Source organism: Xenopus laevis, chromosome 8S, assembly GCF_017654675.1.
Source record: "Xenopus laevis strain J_2021 chromosome 8S, Xenopus_laevis_v10.1, whole genome shotgun sequence".
Taxonomy (NCBI): Eukaryota; Metazoa; Chordata; class Amphibia; order Anura; family Pipidae; genus Xenopus; species Xenopus laevis.
The window spans coordinates 73259393-73277054 of NC_054386.1; the positions used below are offsets into that span (position 1 = coordinate 73259393).

Below are 17662 nucleotides of genomic sequence, written 5' to 3' on the forward strand. Positions count from 1 at the left end.
CAGTTCTCTTTACAGGCAACTTGGAACAGCTTGTCACACTGTGTATATTGGGCTTTTTAGACAAGCACTTTCATTCACTAGTATATCTAGCTGGTATTGTTTCAAGGATACCATGAATACCTAAAACATATACTATTTTTACCAGCATTTTGATTTTGTTATGCACACTTATATATCTAGGCTGTATTTTCATGGGGATATATCAACTAAGGGCACTCCTCATAAAATATTGTTATACAAGTCCTAGGTTGTACCGTTATCAGTTACTATATTTCCTTTGTGTCAGAAACAACATATTATTCTAATATTCTCTGTTATTAATTTCACTTCAGTCTTACATTTCTCTCATATTCTTATCATATTATATGCCTCTATACAATGCAGTGACACTGGCTGTCCTGTCATCACAGTTTCTAAATCTGGATGTTGTCATTATATGCAGATGCACATACAATTAAGTATAGGTTTACTTATGGTCATGCTGCTTCATGGTGCGGTGCCACAGGACCAAAATACCGAAAGCAGTGGGCAGTACCATGTTTTGATGGTGCCAGCCACTAATGGCATGGTGAACCTATTTAGAAGGCATGCTCACTGACCCAAGAGTGAAGAGTAACAAGCTACCAATAGGATAACCATGCAATGCAAATAATACATAATGGATATCTCACTAGTTGAAGAGAGCTTGCTATGGCAGTTCCTATACTCCTGATGAAACAACTCTGTCCAGTGATAGAGTATAGGATGGACATTAGCATGTATTTAGGTCCTGTGCCTTGGCACCAGATCCTACCCCCCCACACACACACACACCTTCCTTTGGGAATTGGCGGCTGCTGTGACAGATTAACTAGCTAAATATAATCTACAGACCCAGTCTTAATACATTTTAAATACAGCACTACACATACATGAAAACACACATCTTTTACTCACCCAGAAAAGCTTATGAGCTTGTTAAAGACTAAAGTCTAAAATAGAATAAGGCTAGAAATGCTGTATTTTTTATACTAAACATAAACATTAACTTACTGCGCCAGAATCCTAATTAAACAAATGATTTATGTTTTCAAAGTTGGCTGCAGGGGACTGTCATCTTGTAACTTTGTTAAACATCTTTTCAAGACTAAGACCATGCATATGCTCAGTGTGATCTGGGCTTCAGTTGGGAGGTTACGCTTAGGGATCATCATAAATTATCAAAACAGCACAAGTCAAATAATATTTGCCATGGAAGCAGATACAGCAAGACTGATTAATAATCAGAAGATACAGACTGCACTGGGTCTGTGGATACAAATCTCTACACAGTCGCCCGGCTGCTTTATAGGGAAACAAACAAAGCTGCTTGAGGTTGGGGAAGTAAGGTGGGGGGGGGCTCCCCCTTCCTTTGAAAATATGATTGTTTCCCTGCAGAGCAGTTAGAGACCGTCTGAAGTTTTCTATCTGCAGGTGTCAGAGCAAGTTAAACGAAGGGGGAATTTCACTGCATACAGTCAGGTTTATTATAAAAACAGTACACATTTTTTAATTAAAGTATATTGGAGATTTCTTTTTCATTAAAGAAAGTAAAAATGGGATTTTATTTTTTTTGCCTTTACATCCCCTTTATTATTTATAATAAAAAAAAGCTTAGTGGAAATGAAAGCACTGCTCACTTCTTAAATTACCTTTTCTTAGTTCTGTGCTTCTCTCCACCTCTGTCTTTATGTTTCTGCCAAGTATTTTCTTGTGACATCATGGCCCCAGTTACTCAGGTTTAGTGCATGGGAGGAGTTGAACAGTCACCAAGTTTAGTTCAGATAAGCTGTGGGAGCCACTGAAAGAAATCCCAGCACAGAAACTTCTTTTCAGCTGCCCAGGGAGAATTTACCATGAAATAAGCCTATAGCAAGCACTTGATCATCCACTCTGCTGCAGCAGATCTGTTAATGCCTGCAGGTAGGATGTGCTTAATTGTTTTCCAGTTTTAATTATACCTTGCCTATTTGTTTTAACTCCCACCCAGTTTAATGGCTCTCTTTATTTCACATTTCCTTGTGCATGTAAAGGAATGCTATCCACCTTGTTGTTATTAAATGTTATCTCTCTTCTCTAATACACATACTTACTTTTAACAGCTCTTTTACTATATGTCTTATTAAGAGCAGATTGTTATCCCTATAGGTTTTAATCCACTAACACACATGGGTGCAGACACACACACAAACCACATTTTCATTGTTAGTAAGCATATATATATAGGCCTTGGGGAGGCCGAAACGTCAGTCCTGTGTAACTAATAAATTATTTCTTTTTCTTTATAAGACCTGTGAGTGCGGATCTTTCTACAGTTGTTGGAGATATTTTGTTGTTTCTGCGCCCAGGCAAATTAATTCCTTTTTCGAGAGAGCTGGCAACCTCTGGAGCTATATATATATATATATATATATATATATATATATATATATATATATATATATATATATATATATATATATATACAGTATATATTAGAAAGCTTCACCATTCTGTAATATTGTTTAACAAGCATCTACATCTGACTTTTTAATGTATCAGAGAACAATATAGCTTGATGTTGTTTAATAACCAATACAATAGTACAATTATACTGGGCCATGGACAAACTCTTGGTCATTGTTGTATGCCAAATCTGCACTGGCAAAATATTTTGCTCCAGGTAGAGGTAGTAGGTTTATGCAGCCCCCAAAGCCATGGTAATCTCATGTTGGCAAGTGCAGACAATTATTGGGGTAAAATGAGCTCATCTAAGCCCATTGAGAATCATTGCTGCTGCACTGTGATGAGGCAGTGCCAACTGAATTAGTTACATAGGTATTTGAAATGGGAAAAAAATAGGATGCATGATGCATCTTTTTGCTTAGTAAGAGTAATACACTTATAAAAAGCTCTTTTATGTCTAATAGTAATTAAGGCTAACAAAACTTGAGAAGAGTATCCTGTTGGGGACCAGAGAGGGTATGGCTGCACATGCTGCTTATCCATAAAGCCACAGATTACACAAATGTTTCTTCAGAGAATCAATAGCTGCCTTTCACATCTATGCCCGCTTTGTACTATCATACAGCTGTGATTCATAGTCGTGCGTGATTAACAAAGGAAAATTGTGTGGGGCTAGATTTGCTTCTGCAGACCCAAATCAATATTGACCCAAAAAATACACATTGCCCGCTGCCTTTTGGATGAAATTCACTCAGGTTTTCTTATATCTCGCTGTTCTTAAAATTGTCTGCCTTGAAGGTATTATTCCAGAGCTGCCACCACTTTTTATAATTTCTATTGGACCTGTCACACCATTGAAATAATGTTAAAGCCACCTAAAATTAAAACAAGTTGACTGTCCCACTGTTTTTTATATAATTGCCAACTGATCATTGTTAGGGTCTATCTCCTCATACATTCATTCAAACTGACTTGTTTTGATTTAGTGGAGTATTACTTTATGTACGATTGATTCATGTTGGAATTTATGTATAGCTTAATGTATATATGTGTACACACAGCACTGTGCATTAATAACAGAAGCACTGGCAAAAAAATTGCAATAAATATAAAAAAATACAGAATTAGTTTAATGCAACGGATTAAGAGACACAAGAGGAAGGCAGTGACAGTGGCAGTAATGCAAATACAAAGATTCTTAGAATCACCCCAAATCAGACAAACAGTAGGCAGCGGTGATTATTAACAATAGTACCAATAAAAATAGAATATTTAGAGAGTGAATGTTCTGAATGTTCTGTACAACCAGTAATATACTATTACATACACTCCACTCAGGTGTCTGTAAAAATCAAATAAACAAGACATATTTATTTTAATTGCTAAGGAAACATCAAACTACATGTAAGGTTTATCCTATCTTAAACAACTTCCCAATAGCAGGGTGTAAGGGTGGACATTGGGGAGAAAAGAAATGCATAAAACATACTGTAACACATTTTGTTTAATCTTTGCAATGGTAAGTGAACCTGTCTGCCTGCCATGTTTGTAAAACCTAATTCTCTGATATCCATTGTTACATCAACATTTGACTTTTCAAGATGAGATCTGAACCATTTTTCCAAACCTGCAGTAAGCCTGGGGCTCTGGGCATCAAATAGGCAATTCATAATAGGAAATGTTCTTGCATTCTGTGTGCTAGCTGTACCAAAATGATAATTATTCCCCCACTTTACTGATTTTACAGTTGACCTTTACCTGTTATGCGCAATTGTTGTAGTATACAAAAACATCATTTTACCAAACAAAAAAGAACCTGTGTAGAATGAACTAGCAAACAAATATTGATAGATTAATTGTTTCTGGCATACGATGCAAGCTGTAAGGCTCTGACAACCTTGCATTAAAGGGTAGCATGCTAAACTGCAAATTATTCCTAAGGGACAGCTACATGAGCAATTAAATTGGTGATTTTTAAATGATGAATTGCTAGAAGAAACTCCTAGTTCTATGAGAAAGTTACTTGGCAAGTTACATTAGTTTGATGACAATTTCATTCAGAATATATGTTTTTTTTTCTACTTGTGAATTGCATATATGTAATGACTTTAGTATTTTGCATGTGTGTTTCTTCTGCATTTAGTCTGAAAATGACCAATCCTCTTATGAATGAATTCACCCTTTATCTAATCCTTCAAACACAACAATGTTAATTGCCAGGGGACTTGCTCTCAATTGCCTGAGCTAAAATCACTTTCTTCATTTCTTTTCCAGAAGCATGCAACACCCATTTCTAGCATGCAGAGCAACCCAGACTGCAGTTAGACATGTGACCGTCAAGACATTTTATCTACAAGCCAAGTAATTCAGTCAATATTTGCAAGGTCTGGGAGGAAAACTTTAACTGCTTTATTTGACGTAATGTCGTTACAGCCAATACCATCAGAAGAGCCCGATGCTCCTTTTATTTGCATTATATTTGTATGACAGATGATTGTATGACATCTGCATCTAAAAATGAAGGACAGACTGGAAGAGTTTAAGACTAGAGTCAAAGAAGATGAGTTACTTGAGTTTGAGGCCAACTTGACTTTTAACAATCCTATCTACCAAGAAACGGAGAATCATGAAATGGACAAGCTTTTTCAGGAGGTGTCTGGGATTTCTGTTTCTCTAAAGCATCTGGCAGATCTCGCTGATCGGATTGAGAAAAAACAGGAGGTTATCCTTTGCAGCACAACAGAGATAGACATTTATGAAGGCAAGAAAGAGTTAAGTGAAATGAAAAATACGTTGATTTCTGATGCTAAGGGAATTGAGGCCCAGCTCAGCAAAATTAAGGCAGCTTTGGCCGAAGACAGTAAAAACTGGATGGCAGAGTACCGCATCCGACAGAGCCAGTTCACAGCCTTAACAAATCGATACCAAGTAGTTATGACTCAACATTATATTAACGAGACAAAGTATGTAGGGATGCTGAAAGAGCAGATTATGAGGCAGGCAGAACTGGCTGGATTGGATCTTCAGGAGGATGACATCAATCAACTAATAAGCAGTCCAATGTCTCCACAAATTGTTGGAAAAGATTTAGAAATCCTCAAAGCTAAGCAATACCTTACCATGGCCCAACAGAAACATAAGCAGCTTCTGGACCTTGAAGTCCAGATTACTGAACTTCACTTGATTTTTTTGCAGTTACAAATGCTGGTCTCGGAGCAACAGGATATTATCAATAACATTGAGTACAACATGATACACACTCAGGAATACATAGCACAATCCAAAGAAGAAGTCAAGAAAGCGATTAAATACCAGAAGCAATCTCGTGTAGCAGCTGCAGTATCGGCGCTTCTGGGGCTTTGTGCTTGTTGCACTTGTTGTCTTGCTTGTCTGCCCGGAGCTGCAAAGTAAAGCTAATCCTAAACGGTCCAAATATTGTTGGTCTCATCTATTTATTATCTTAAATTAGATTGTGCTCAAATGTGAGATGGTGAACTCCTAGCAGTTTCTACTTAAATGAAGCTATTTCAGTTGTAAAGCCTGTATTCCACAGTGATGAGCTACAGACCTACAGTTGGGAAAGGGACTGATGTTTCTTCTCTTGAACATACAGTCATGAAGTAGAGCAATACTTGTAATTCTCTCTGAAGCAGAACAGGGACTATTACTCTGTAAACAGAGGTGTCTACCTCTTCCACAGTCATGGCTGTGTAATGACTGCCCTCTTAGTAGGTTACACTGATTTGTTATTTCTTTTATCTCTGTTTATTTTTACATGAAAGGAGTGGCCTAAAAAGTGTAAGGCTGAGGTATCCCTTAAATAAGATATTTTGATAACATAACTTATTTGTAGGATACTGTAGGTAGGAAATATACAGCACATGTTAAATAATATTCTGTTTATATTTTATTCCTATGGAAATTCTCAGTTAAAGCACAGGTGTAAATTGCATTTTAATTGTGTGGATATATGAAAACAAGCAAAACAAAAGGACATATTTACAACCACAAGTTCAGGAGCACTAAGAGGTGCAAGAGACTGAGGCTAAATTGCACTTTGCAGTGGGCAAAGTGAAAAAAAGGCCAACTGTGACTTTTTTGGGGTCTTTGCACCAGGGCTGGAACTAGGGGTAGGCAGAAGTGGCACCTGCCTAGGGCGCAACGATAAGGGGGTGCTTGGCAGGTACTTATTAAGCGTCTTCTGCCTATCCCTAGTCCAGTTCGCTCCCCTCTCCTTTACTAACTTCCCTCCTCCCCTTCCCTCACCTCCCCCCTCCTTCCCCTTGCCCCTCCTCACTCACCGCCACTCTGTTACTGCACATGTGCGCAGTCTTGGTCAGGTGCCCGCGCAGAGGGTAGCAGGCTGACTGGCTGGGTTGCCTAGGGCGCCTAGTCGGCTTGGCCTGGCCCTGCTTTGCACACTGCATGGGACATTGTAAATGACCCCTAAGGGCTTTCTGCCAAAGATATGTAAAGACAGTTGCTTAAATTAAGAGCAAACTTATTTTACTGTATATGTTATATATATTTATATTTGTACAGTTAAAACTTATATATGCCCTTTATAATAAACAAAACATGTTTTATGAAAACGTTATTGTTGCAGCTCCCCTCACTAAACAGTTTTTTTTGTACAGTATATGAATATGTAATATATAGGGATGGGCGAATTTGACCCATTTTGCTTCGCCAAAAATTTGCGCTGATGAAAAATTCACCAAAATGTATCTTTGGGCGATAATTATTTTTGACCATTTTTTTATGCACAACATTTTTTTCTACCATTGGAGTCTATAAGCGTCATTTCCACAGCAAAACTCAGTGAAAAAATTCACTCATCCCTAGTGATAAATTATGTCTAGAAATTGGTGGTTACTTTAGGATGACCGGACTAGAGAATTCCTACATTCTGAACCAATGTCGGGTCAACTCATGAGATTTAAGAGTATCTTAATATAAGAATATATGAAATATTATCAAATGTAAAATGTAGTTGATGAAACTAGGGTTAGACAATGCGCCATCCCTCTGGCATTACAGTGTACAGTATCTACACCCCGGCTCAGTTTGATGAATAAGAGAACAGCAGGTAGAAAAAGGGTAGAAACATGCAAATAATTGGTTTTGGGGGTTGTTTTGAATTTGAATCTCTGTGTAAACCAGCAGGAGTTTGACAAAACTGATGTGTAAATAATGTTCCTAGTAGTTTCTAATAACAATTGACATAATGAAAAACTTTTTAATCCACTTTGCAATGGAAAGATTTATGGGCTAGGCCCAGCACTACCCTGCCCCATACACATGCATTGGTGGAATTTAATTGTTATGCTGGCTGTAATTATCTTTATCGATTCCTCATCTGAAGTATATAATGTTAGCAGCAGATATTTTATAACCTTCACAAAATTAGATTCTGTTTAGTATAAAGGAAGGAAACCTTGAAACTCAAGCCTAGTGAATTATATGCTTGGCCTGATAGCATAACTATGTTCTTTTACAAATTTTGTGTTTTCTTTGATTAAAGACAATGTAATAAATGTCACAAAGAGCAAAACAATTCACACCAATAAGAATAAAAAATCCACATCTTGCAATGTAATATTGTTCCTTAAACTGTTATTACATTGCGAATTTTAATTGCGCACTTTTAAGAAGTGCTTGAAGGTGATGTAATCTTTTGGAGCAAACATAAAAACTTTTTGAGTAAGAAGTTTTATTACATTGACTGAGCATTGGCGCAAACTATAAAATTCACAAACCTTTTTCCACTGTTGGAAGTGGTCACTAAACAGTTTTCGTGTTCGCAAAAGCTATATTAAATTAGAGCAAAGCAAAATTTGTTCGCGCAAAGGCGTAACTTTTCACATTACGAATAGTTTTTCCGTTACAGACTTTTATTTCATTCCTCCGTATGTGTAGCTGGTGTACACTGCTTTTTTTGTTATACACCTTTGCGTAAGGTGCATTATAATAAGGATCAAAAGCAACCCTTTATCTGCTTACTGCTACAAGGTGTATATGTTCAGTATGTTACATGTATCTGTCTCCTTTAGGCTATGGGCACACAGGCTGCATATTTTTTTTATTGAGTTCCGAATAATTGGGACTTTAATATTTGGGATTTACATGCCAAATGTTTGCTGAGTTTTTTATCAGTTATTTTTATTGGATTCCAAATAATTGGGACTCTAATTTAATTTTGTTATTTTAGATTAGAGTTACAAACAATTAAAACAAAACACCTCCATCACCAAATATTAGTTTCATTTTAGGGATTTTCTCACAAAAAGACACACTTACGGACTCTTTTTTTCCAAAACCAACCATTAATTTAAAAAAGTGAGGTTTACGTCTTTGTACTGGTGTTTTGTTTTTATTGGTTGTAACCCTAATCTAACAAAACAAATTCAATTGGAGTCCCAATTATTTGGAATCCAATAAAAATAACTGAAAGAAAACTCAACAAACATTTGGCATGTAAAACTATTGGATTTTTTTCCTTCTAAATTCACCTAACCCCTAAGTCTGATAAAAATCTAGGAATGTAGTCAGGGTGGTTTTACGAGTCAGTTACTGTTATATAATGAATGGGTTATAAGGTCAGTATCTGCAGGAGAAAGAATTTCTTTCAAAAAGCGTGGTATCTTTTCTTTAGTTTGTTGGTTTTCTTGCAAAGCAAAGGTAAACCTACAAATCTAAAGATTTGGAGCCTTTGGAATTGTCCCAAGTTGTGAAATATTTCAGGTACTTCTGGTAAGCAATCTCACCACTTCAAGCAGTGTCTTGCCACAATAAGACATAGCATTCTCATTGGGAAGTAAATAGTGCATTTCTGCCTTTGGTAGCCTGCTGAAAACATGTACAGGTATAGGATCCCTTATCTGGAAACCAGAGAAAGCTCCGAATTACGGAATTGGGTCTCCCATAGACCCAATTTTATCCAAATAATCCAAATTTTTAAAAATGATTTCCTTTTTCTCTGTAATAATAAAACAGTAGCTTGTACTTGATCCCAACTAAGATAAACTTAATCCTTATTGGAAGCAAAACTAGCCTATTGGGTTTATTTAATGTTTAAATTAATTTCTAGTAGACTTAAGGCATGAAGACACAAATTACAGAAAGATCCGTTATCCGGAAAACCCCAGGTCCCGAGCATTCTGGATAACAGGTCCCATACCTGTATATGAAACAATATCTACCAATGGATTAGTCACGTACTCCTCTGTCAGTGTGAGAATGCCAGTGATACACTTCACTTAAAGTATTTTTGTAATGTGAACATTACTGCTTATTTGCAAATTCTTTTCTGGCTTTGTTGGCCTTTTAACCTGATGAATGAAGATGGAGGGCGACAAAACAAAGCTATTCAGCAACACACATACACTCACACCAAAGCATCATTTTTTATGCATTTCTTACCCATTCCTTTATTATCAAGGAATAATTTAGATAAACATATATATTTCTATTAACATTACACAAATCTGACAATGTAAGAAGTGACACGGTAAAGAAAGAATAGCTATGAGAATTATTTAGCATGTTGCAGCTTTTTGGGAAAGCATTTTGCATGCACTGTAGAGGTGCTTTAGGCCACATTGCAATGCACATCAGGGATGTCAAAATCATGGCCTTCTGGATGTTGCAAGTACATCTACTAGTGTTGCTGTAGGGCAGTGATCCCCAACCAGTAGCTCGTGAGTAACATGTTGCTCCCCAACCCCTTGGATGTTGCTCCCAGTGGCCTCAAAGCAGGTGCTTATTTGAATTCCAGGCTTGGAGAAAAGTTTTGGTTGTATAAAACCCAGGTGCACTGCCAAACAGAGTCTCAATGTAGGTTGACAATCCACATAGGGGCTACCAAATGGCCAATCACAGCCCTTATTTGACACCCCAAGAACATTTTTCATGCTTGTGTTGCTCCTCATCTCCTTTTACTTCTGAATGTTGCTCACGGGTTCAAAAGGTTGGGGATCCCTGCTGTAGGGTGAGACTAGGATATGTAGATACCTATAACTGGAAGGCATTTGACTTGCTTGATTTTGTGCCTAAGAGTGTATCATAAAGCACCAATTTAAAAGATCATAACAAGGTACATGCTGCAGAAAAAGAAGGCACTGCTGCAGAGAACTCAAACCCCTTCTATCGATAATCATCTCAGCAACTTAAAAACAAGTGGGTCTTCAAATTCAATGGGTCAAAGTGTAAAAACCCAACACAGAGTAACATTAATATTTGTTGATATTCTTGGAATGTACAAACCTGTTTTTTTGTTGGGACAAGTATTCTTCTGTGCGGACTCCATGGGTGAAAGATTTCTGTTTTCATAATCTATATCCTCATTCATGAGTAAAATAAAGTACAAGGTATATATACCCACACCAATATGGGACTTAACCTCCAAATGCAATTCAAGCAATATTAGATAACCAATGGCCAACACAGAGTAACATTAATATTTGTTGATATTCTTGGAATGTACAAACCTGTTTTTTTGTTGTATGTTGGGACAAGTATTCTTCTGTGCGGACTCCATGGGCTGGATATTATTCAGGGTGAAAGATTTCTGTTTTCATAATCTATATCCTCATTCATGAGTAAAATAAAGTACAAGGTAATATTCTGTCACTGGACTAATAACACTCATTGACTTCACCTTAATTACTGATTGCAGCGATTTTGTCTCTGGCTGGGCAGTGCATGTGACCCATACGGATGAAAAATCCATGAGGTAGTTAAGGATTGGATGTATGACAGGCATGTTTATTCTAACCCCCAATCCCAGAGACAGGGGAGCAGGAAATCATTAGGAGTGTTTGTATAGGTACAGTATGTTTAGAGCAGTGATGCTCAACCAGTGTGTCAGGATCCCAAGGGTTCTGGCACTACTCTTCGGCGCAGACGGCAGAATCCACGTCGTGATGCAGCGCGTCCAGATTCGACGCAACAGCGTGACGCAGCGCGTCCGCATTTGGTGTGATGTTGACGCTGGCGCAAGCGGCGTGATGCAGGCGTTGTGACGTGTCGCCATTGGATGCTGAGGCCTATTTAAACCTACCTTCAAGGTCAGGACTTTGCTCAGACATCGTCTTGGCTAATACTTAAAACTTTTGGGAAATCCTGATTGTGTTTGACTTCGGAACTTCCCTGACCACGTTTATTGAACTCCCTTCCTGCTGTGATGCCTGGAACTCTTCTACATTCTGGTTTTGACCTTGCCTGTCCCCGACTATGCTGATCTCCACCATCCCTGACTCAGCCTGCCTGATCATTCTACTTCTTCTCTACAGTGAGAGAGTCGTCCTTCATTTTTCATCATCGTTAATTCGGCTCTCATACCTTCCCCTACCAGTTTCTCCTCTGTGCATATTGAGGATACACCGCGTGGGGTACTGTAAGAGCGGCCTTCCATCAGCTAATTGGTTCCAGACTCCGGTAAGCCTGATACAGTGGCTCTTAAGCAACATGTTGCTCACCAGCCCCCTGGATTTTGCTCTCGGTGCATAAAAAAAAATTGGCTTGGAGGCAAGTTCAGTTGCATAAAAACCATGTGTACTTACCAAATAGTCAATCACAGCCTTTATTTGGCACTCCAATGTAATTTTCATGCATGTGTTGCTCCCCAACTCTTTGTACATTTGAATGTGGCTCATGGGTTTAAAAGATTGGAGACCCCATTCTAGAGGGCCAGGCTCCTCTCTGTCCAACTACTAATTATCCTGAGTAGTAATGGGTGAAATTTATTACAAGGTTTCACCTTAAAAAAATGCTCATAGACTCGAATGTATTGTTAAAAAAAATTGATGTGAAAAAACACCTATTGACTTTAATGTGTTTGGTAAATTTTATCCGTTTCACAATTTTTTTTGATATGGAGAACAGAGACAGATTTGCCCATCACTAATTCTGAGCTATAGGTGGCAGATATGAAGAGCTCAAACTCCCAAAGAACACCCAAATGGGTGTTACATTCCCATGTAAAAGTCTATATAAACCCTGTGATTTCTCTGTGCAGGGTTTTGACTCTTGGTGAGTTCAAAATCCACAAAGCTTATGTCAAATAAACCTTATCATTCACCTCAAATGGTCTCTGGTACCTGAATTTCCTCAACAGTTCTGTTGGAGTTAATGTGGGCAGGCTCAAAATCACAGATGGTGTTTATCTAGATTGATAACCAGTGGATGAATGAGACAGAAGTGGCCCCTCAAGGTGACTCAGCTCCGCTGTCTGATCTGAGGAGATCACTCGATGTATTGTTGTTTTGTTTTAGCCATGTGTTCAGTACAAAAGTGTGTATCTGTGGAAACTAGAGGGAGTCGTGGTCGATCTATTATGGTCAAAAGGCACAGGACTGAAAGAAAGTTTAAACAAGTTGCTGGCCTAATTACAGGACAGATGGGCTTCAAAGATAATCTATGAGAGCACATACAGAAACACTAATTTGCCAAGAGTTTTAGTTCCAATGTGTACTTATAACATCTGTACTAACCAATGCTGTAAGGGACCACATGTAACCCCAACAAATTCCAGGATTTAGGGAAATATTTAGTATTGAAGGATCGAATATAGAACAAAGGTCTGGGACCTATCCCAGTCCCCATAGATGTGGAAAAGAGATATGGCCATGAAATAGTGTCCTTTGTTGCTCTAACTTAGCCAGGGTAACTTATGAGAAATTTCCTTCAGAGTGGTGGTGGTACCATGGGAAAGTTATTTCTGCTAGGCAAATACGAGATGATGTAAGTGAATAAAAACACATTTTAATAGAGATTGCAGAACCTTGTAACGCCTTTATAAAGTACACATTGCCTGTCTGTTTACATAACTCATCTATAAGTTACCAAGAATGAAAAGAATGGAAAATATGATAGAATGCACAATTAAAAATGACAAACGTTAGCCTGTTTATTGAAGGAGGGACCACAGTTTCATTAAGTAAGGTGATTGCAGCTCATTTTATTTTATGTAATGCTTTATAGCCTACATCACGCAATTACTGTGAGTCAGCTATTACTTTTTCTTTATTTGGAATGATGTGTATGAAAAATATGCGGCTTGTTTGTACCAGTTTTTAACCCCTCTTTCAATACTTGAGTGTCAGTTTATGATAGGCATAAAAAATCTATCCCACACACAAAAAAATGTATGCTTGCACAAATTACATGTACGGAACATTTATCCAAAGACATATTTTATATACATATATATATATATATATATATATATATATATATATATATATATATATATATATATATATACATATATACATACATATATACATATATACATACATACATACATACATACATACATACATATACACACACATTTATTATTGATAGCCTGTTGAGTTTGGCTGCTCTCCAAGGTGTCAATCATTTTTGGGGAGCAAAACTGCTATTAATTATATACAAATACAGGCATTAGATACTTATATTGCCATACAGCTTTACAGACCTGGATTTTGTTATTTTTCAGTGGATATACAGTTATATCAGGTACAGAATGGATCAAAGTTGACTTGTAGCCCTGAATCCCATCCAAGAAACTTTGTTTGCACTCTTGAAACCATCTATTCAACAGAAGCAATATGTGTTACTCTGTGATATTATGGCTATTCCTCCCCACAATTGGCAAATATACAGTGAAGATGTGTTGTATATTCCACCACTGTACTGAGAAATACCTCCGGTTGTGCCGGCACAGCAGATGTGCCTCTGCAGGAAATGCTCTACAAACACCTTCGCCTTCACCGAGCATACAAAAATAGGATATACGCTCAAGTTATGTAAATATTTATATACACAAATATAATGGAATCTTGTCCCTGAGTTTTTATGTGATAACCCGTGAGATAACTTTTTCTCACTGATTTAAATCTGGCCAAATGTGTGAAATAAAGTGGAAAAAAAATTACTCGCATGATGCAACAAACTGGTTGTCCCAAACCCAAATGGTCCTAACCCTATACTCAAATTTTAAATTAGCAAGAATAGCACATGCATTATTTGACTTTGTCTTTAATGGTAATGTCTGTAACATTATAGCCTAATTCTACAATGTTATACAGTTCACGAGAAAAATTGGGCCAAGAGGGATAGGCCGTAAATGAGAACAGAAAAAGATTTAAAGTGCCCCTAAGGGAATAGAGAACATATTTTCTGTACAAGCATTGAGTTCTGTGACAGAGAATGTATAATGCGTGTGCCATACAGCTGTTTGTAAATATATAATAAAGCAAAAAAGTTTTACCCATAGCAAAGTCTTCCTCTGTGAAATGCTATGTAGGTCTAGTGTTTTACAAATAGTGAAACTGGGTGAAGCAGAATGGTTTACTAAAACTAATGTAGGGGACCCATAAGGTTAGTTCTACTACAAGCTCTGGTTCTATAAATACCAATATCTATATTAATTGTAATAGAACTTTAGTATCACAATAGCCTTGGATATTATACTTGTTCAAGAAATCATCCAAGACCCTCTTATAAACATTAACTGAATCAGCCATCACATCATCCAACAGTATATTCCATAACCTCACTGTCCTGACTGTGAAGAACCCCCTACGTTGCTTCAAATGAAAGTTCTTTTCTTCTAGTCTGAAGGGGTGGCCTCTGGTACGGTGATACACTTTATGGGTAAAAAGGTCCCCTGCTATTTGTCTATAATGTCCTCTAATGTACTTGTAAAGTGTAATCATGTCCCCTCGCAAGCGCCTTTTTTCCAGAGAAAACAACCCCAACCTTGACAGTCTACCCTCATAATTTAAGTCTTCCATCCCACTAACCAATTTAGTTTCACATCTCTGCACTCTCTCCAGCTCATTTATATCCCTCTTAAAGACTGGAGTCCAAAACTGCACTGCATACTCCAGATGAGGCCTTACCAGGGACCTATAAAGAGGCATAATTATGTTTTCATCCCTTGAGTTAAAGACCTTTTTTATGCAAAACAGAACTTTATTTGCTTTAGTAGCCACAGAATGACACTGCCCAGAATTAGTTATCTAGTTATCTACAAAAACCCTGAAATCCTTCTCAATTAAGGAAACCCCCAACACACTGCCATTTAGTGTATAACTTGCATTTATATTATTTTTGCCAAAGTGCATAACCTTGCATTTATCAACATTGAACCTCATTTTCCAGATTGCTGCCCAGTTTGGCAGCATTCTGTATGTCATTTATACACAATTGTGCACAATTTAGTATCATCAGCAAAAATAAATAAGTTAAACAGAAAGTGACAGGCACAGACCCACTTGTTACTCCACTAACAACACTGGTCCAATTAGAAAATGTTTAATTTACCACCACTCTTTGTAATCTATATTTCAGCCACTTCTCGATCCAAGTACAAATATTATGTTCCGGCTCAATATTCTTATGCTCCAGACCAAATAAGGAAAATTTGTGTATACACCTGTGTGAAGGGGAGGGGGTGGGGCAGCAAGAGTTTACAAGGGACTATGGGCCCCTGTTATGTAAATCGGGCCCAACCCCGTGGGAGGGTGGGTACCCATTTTTGCCCAAGGATTTAGTGACGTTTTCCTATTGCTAGTTAATATAATGGGATAACTTTTTCCTCTCTTTCTAATGTCAATCCTAACAGTAGGTGGAGGTAAGCTTCATTATTGGAGCCCAAGATCTGCCTTAAGGTAACCAGAACTTAGTGAAGTTGGGGTACAGGATCCCCATGAATGAAGATCGGATAGTTTCTTATTACACCCCAGGGGTGTAGGTAAGTCTGTCCAGCTTGCAAGAACACTATTATATTTCATAATAAGCAGTGGCATTAGTACTCCAAGGCAACACTGGACATTCTGGAGTTGTTTCGAATTGGGCTACATCAGATTAAACTTCTCTTGCATGCACTCATTCGTAATTATTAGGAGTGAGTTTTTTTATCTGTTTGGTTCTCAATATGTTATATTTAATGCCTGTAATGCTTACATCATCAGTGACTGTTTCTTTGGCTGTCAGCAGTTATTCATTACTATTTCTTCAAGGCACTCTGATGTCTTTGTTTTTTTTTTTTCAAATATACCAGTTTCTGTTCCAATTACTTTGTATCAACCCCTACCTGAGGCCCATGAATTGTAGCCCTTGTTTTGTCTGAAAGCAAGTAATGAATTTCCATATCTGCTGTCTACACTGCAAATTCCTGTCTCACAAAATAACTGATAATTTAATTCAGTTGTTCAATTAAAACTCCAAATTCTTATTAGTAAGTATAGATTACCTTTCATGGGTCTGCGCCTAAGTACGCATTTAAACATAAGGGTTTTTTGTACATGCAAAACATTTCTTTTATATCTATTTTCCTCAGTACATAAGAATGGGAGATGTGTTATTGTGGCCCATTCTTTTTCATATTCATCTTCTGAAAAAAACATAGTCCATTTATGATAATTAGGGATGAAGAGGTTATTGTAATTTTCACCTGAAACAAGCATTATATCAGCTCTAAAAGAGCAATGTTCTGCAAAATTCGATTTCCACATAATTTACTGTCAATTTATGTGGGTGAAACTGGAATATAAACCTTACAATATTTTTTGGCAATGGCATCTCTTCAAAGAAAAGCCATTATAAGGCTCATTTAAAGCAATGGAGTAACTTGACAGAACCAGGCTCCCCTACAAAAAACCAAGCAGCCTCTTTAAACTGCAGAAGGGGCTGGGAAGAGGGATTGCCATACAGAAGACTGCAAATATAACATAACAAAGTTATTGAGGGTGTATGCCAGTTGTTGACTTTGCATTGGTAAACTGGGTGCAATTTGTGGGCACCCACAATTGTGCTGGAATTTTAGGGGAACGTGCATTGTGAACAACATTGCAATTTGTATTTTAATTTTGCACTTTAGTAAAAAAAAGGCCTGATATCCAGAAAATAATAGTGGATAGAATTCACGAAAGTGCAATGCCTTGAGCCTTGAGCAAGAGTGAGCTAGTCATTCAGAACAGGCAGGTCCTACAGAAAGATATCTCAGGACTGGCCTTCTAAAATCAAGTATACATTTAATCATGCATGTACTGAATTTATTTATTATCTGCGCTAAACATAGGCTGCCTACAAAAAGTTACTCCACATAATAATGACTACATTTGCTTTATATACAAGCTTGTTTGCAGTGTGCATGCCTGTTGTCAATGGTATCTCTGGCATGCATTAGCTTAGCTATGGCCCA

At 37.5% G+C, this 17662-nt stretch overlaps 1 protein-coding gene across 1 annotated transcript; it reads left to right on the forward strand.

The window, feature by feature from the left end:
- The first annotated feature begins 1760 nt into the window (after positions 1-1760).
- XB5896658.S (provisional ortholog of syntaxin 3 S homeolog) lies at positions 1761-7035 on the forward strand. The gene is made up of 2 exons (XM_018233067.2): positions 1761-1941; positions 4738-7035. Exon 2 carries the CDS (start codon positions 4981-4983, stop codon positions 5872-5874), a length of 894 nt encoding a protein of 297 aa, XP_018088556.1. The 5' UTR covers positions 1761-1941; positions 4738-4980; the 3' UTR covers positions 5875-7035.
- The last annotated feature ends 10627 nt before the right edge of the window (positions 7036-17662 follow it).